The sequence below is a fragment of the Sinocyclocheilus grahami genome, unplaced genomic scaffold (assembly GCF_001515645.1).
Source record: "Sinocyclocheilus grahami isolate Dianchi unplaced genomic scaffold, SAMN03320097.WGS_v1.1 scaffold1431.1, whole genome shotgun sequence".
Lineage (NCBI taxonomy): Eukaryota > Metazoa > Chordata > Actinopteri > Cypriniformes > Cyprinidae > Sinocyclocheilus > Sinocyclocheilus grahami.
The window spans coordinates 70800-74826 of record NW_015506610.1 but is presented as its reverse complement, the minus strand read 5'-3'; the positions used below and the strand labels follow the sequence as shown (position 1 = coordinate 74826).

Genomic DNA, 4027 nt, shown 5'->3' with positions numbered 1-4027 from the left:
ACACACACACACACACACACACACAATAGCAAAGGTTTATTACGAAGCGAGAGCTATTCAGCTTGAGAACAGCGAGTTTGAACAGGAAGAGCGTCTCGAGCGGCCGCTGCGCTCGTGTAACGGCTCAGACTTGTTTCAGACAGGACAAACAGAGAGCCCAGGACAGGAGCTTACCTTCGGACCAGGTAAACCAGGCTGCCCGGGACTCCCGTGAGGACCAGCTGGACCCTGAGAGGAACAAAGACACACAGTCTATACTTCACAAACCATCCTGCATTTCAATAATCTCAAGAACAGATTCTTGGAGGAAAATTGGGTGATATACATCCCATATTTATCAATATTAAATGATAATGTGCTAAAATTAAGTAACATCAGTGACATTGTGGTGATTATTTCTGGTCTCTGGTACGAAACGCCCAGTTTTCCAGATCAAATAAGCTGGATGATATTAAATCCTATACAATATTTCTTCGCAAATACACTTTACACACTCTTTAGAGAAACACATCTTATAGAAATAAAATGGGCTGTGGATGATGCAGTGTTGTTATTGCCAACTAAATCTAAACCTAAAATTATTACAATTTGTTTTCATTACTTGATATAAAATGAAATATTGAATTAAAAACTTAAATATAAAAATGTTAAAAAAAAACGAAAATTTGAAATGTTTCCTTAGCAACTAAATTAAGTAAAACAAAAATAGATAAAACAAAAAAAGCTAAATATAAATATAAAAACTAATAAAAATGACAAAAGTGCATAATTAATAAAACACAAACTAAAAAAATAACAACAATAAAAATAAAAGCTACTTTGAAATTAATGAAGACTATGCTAGTATAAACAACTTTAATTAAATTACTTTTATAAACATTTTTTTCATTATAAAAGTAAAAATGGTTGAGAATGATGCAGTGTTGTTATCATTAACTAAAATAAAACCAATGAAAATAGTTTTTGTTGATTGAAATAAAGCTGAAATAAAATATTATTATTGTACTTAAACAAAAACAAAATTTAATGGAAATTAGAAATGCCTTGGCAGCAAACTGAAATCGAAGTAGTATAAATACTAAAATTACTAAAACTAAAATAAAAATAAATTAAAGCTAAATAGAAATGTTAAAAAATAAAAACAATTTAAACCGCATAATTACAAAAACTTTAACTAAAAGGAAAAGGAAAATAAAAAATAAAAGCTCATTAAAAATATTAATGGTAGGGTTGTAATGTGTACCAAACAAATCATTCAATTTTTTCAGGTAATTCAGACAATAAATGCCGTTTTGGCGCTCTTTGATGTGGCGAGACAGATCGCTGTATAAACGCCTCAGTGCAGAGTGTGATCATCACTTCCTCTTTACTACTAATTTTAACGCAAAATAAACATGAATGACCATCTCACGCCTCATGCAATCGTAAGTGTTTCAACCACAGAAAGACGTAATTTAAACAGCTCGCAAACAAAATGTTACACAGCATTTTATTTACCTCAGGAAGTCATCAGTGTCCACAGCTCTTTATTTGCTAGAGAAATGAAGTCTAGAGAAGAGCATTTCACGAAATATTAGACCGTATACTCATTATATTTCACTTCACCGGTTAGTGATGTCTTAATTATTTATATATTTCAACAACAAGTAGAAATGTTAAAATTTAGAAGTTAATGTAAAAACTGCATTATGTGCAATTTACATGTTTGCATACGATTTTTGATTATTATGTTTAAAAATAAATAGCAATTGAATTTAAGTTTGGGCTCTGTTGTTAAATGCAACCTTATAGTAATGTAAAAGGGCTTTCTATAGTTTAAAGACCATAAGCTGAGGTAGATTTTTATCCCTAAAAAAATTTTCATTACGATTGAATTTATTGAAAGAAAGAGCAATTTGTTCAGTAAACCACTGTTTAATTATAAAAAAAGAATAATTTTGTTTACCGAACCGTGACGTCAAACCCGAGGTACGTACCGAATTGTCATGTTTGTGTACCGGTACCCCCCTAATTAATGGTATTATTAATGCTAATATTAAAATAACACCGGAATGATGAAATTGACTAGTTCAGAAAAAACAATGCATGCTGTTATCACGGGGAAAAAGAAAGCAATGTGCAATTTCTACCCCACTCTATGGAGCAGCATGAACGCGCTGCTAAACATCTCCTTTTCTGTTTCTGAAAATCCTGAGTAAATGATCCGCGACTGTAATACAGAATCAATGACCATCAGTGTTTCTGAAGAGATACTGAGTGTCTGGGATGATCAGGAATGATCCTGACAGACGGTGTCTGAGAATAAACCATCAATCACAGACTGACAGCAGAGCCTACAGCCAGAGTGAGCGACTCCAGAAACGCATTCATGAGGAAAGAGCCTCACTGTAAATACACAGAGATATCAGTGTGTGTGCTTCCTGCTGACAGAGAGAGGTTCTCAATGACTGCATGACACAGCTGAATGTTAATAACAAAATGCACATAAAATAATTAGTCAATATAATAAATAAATATGCCCAGCAACCTTTAAAAGGCAAGAGAAAACTTTGCATATGTTTTGTTGTCAAAGCAGTGCATCCAATCAAACTCTACACAACTTTATGCAAAAGACGAAAAAACAACGGCGCCTACTTCAGATATGGCTTGCAATGAACTTGCAATGAAGAACTTGGTCTGTGTTTTGTGAATTACTGGCTGCTGACAACATGATATCTAGATAGCAATGTGCAAGATATCTATCTATTTATCGAGAAGCACTGCTGTATATTTCTGTGATTCTTTCACTTTCTCTCTCAGTGATTATTCTGGGCACAAACAGCTGTGGAAAGTCTCGTGCTTCTAATTGTTTCATAATGGAAAGAAAGTGAGCAAGACAGACGGATGCTGCATGAATCCCAACACAGGGAAACAGTATTCACTCCGCGACAAACAACCAAACACTGATGCATGAGAGCGGAGCGTCTTACCCGCGGTCCTCTCTTTCCAGGGGGTCCGGGGAGACCTGGGGGGCCGACGGGACCCTGCAGAGACACACAGATGAGCAGAAAATGAGAACGAGAGGTCGATTCCTGAACAACTGCTTCTAAACAGCACAAGATAGACAGAGTGATTGGAACCGTGTGTCTGACTGCCGCTTTCTCATCACAGAGAAACCCGAACACAGAGTAATGATTCCTGCAGGATTACTGAGACACCACCAGCTTTAGCGGCTAGAGATCTGAGCTGCGAGCGTGACAGGGTACATGGTGTGAAAACACGGAGAAATATTAAATACAGAGCCAGACATGTCCAAAACGAGAAAAGGAATTAATTAAGTGCTTTTGTCTGCTTTTCAAGTTCCAAATAAAAATAATATAAAAATAAAATTCATCAAATAAATAAATAAATAAAACAAACAAAAGCATGTGTTTTAGTCCACAATTTCCAAATCAAAAGAAAAATAAAATTTATTTATAATTTAATATAGAATTATTATTTATGTTTTTTTATAATTCTGTATGACTGATTTTTTTAATCCATTGATTTCCAAATAAAAAGAGAGAAGAAATTAAATATGATTTAAACTATACCTATTATGTGTGTGTGTGTGTGTGTGTGTGTGTGTTTGTGTGTGTTTGTGTGTGTTTTCTTTAAATCCATCAATTTCCAAATAAGACAGAAAAAAAAGCATGATGCAAATTATTTTTATATGATATATTTTTATACACATAAATTACATAATAAATTATATATACATAATTAAGATTACATAATTTTTTTAAATATTTGGAATTTAATGGTAAAACATTTGTATTTGTGTGTGTCCCTGTGTGTGCATGGCTGCGTGCATATACAGTGTGTATATATACATATACACACAAATACAAATGTCAAAATTATATTTATTAAATATTTAAAAAATTATATTTAAATTATACATAAGTTCAAGTACCAAAAACAGCCAACATCTATCTATCTATCTATCTATCTATCTATCTATCTATCTATCTATCTATCTATCTATCTATCTATCTATCTATCTACA

General features: G+C 33.2%; 1 protein-coding gene across 1 annotated transcript in view; it reads right to left on the bottom strand.

Annotated features, from left to right (window-relative positions):
* The window catches only part of LOC107570242 (collagen alpha-1(XXIV) chain-like), a 107440-nt gene that overhangs the window by 79689 nt on the left and 23724 nt on the right, over nt 1-4027 (bottom strand). Inside the window, exon 4 of the mRNA XM_016256452.1 lies at nt 2970-3023. Within this exon, the coding sequence (XP_016111938.1) occupies nt 2970-3023 (54 nt within the window). The remainder of the gene's footprint in view (nt 1-2969; nt 3024-4027) is intronic.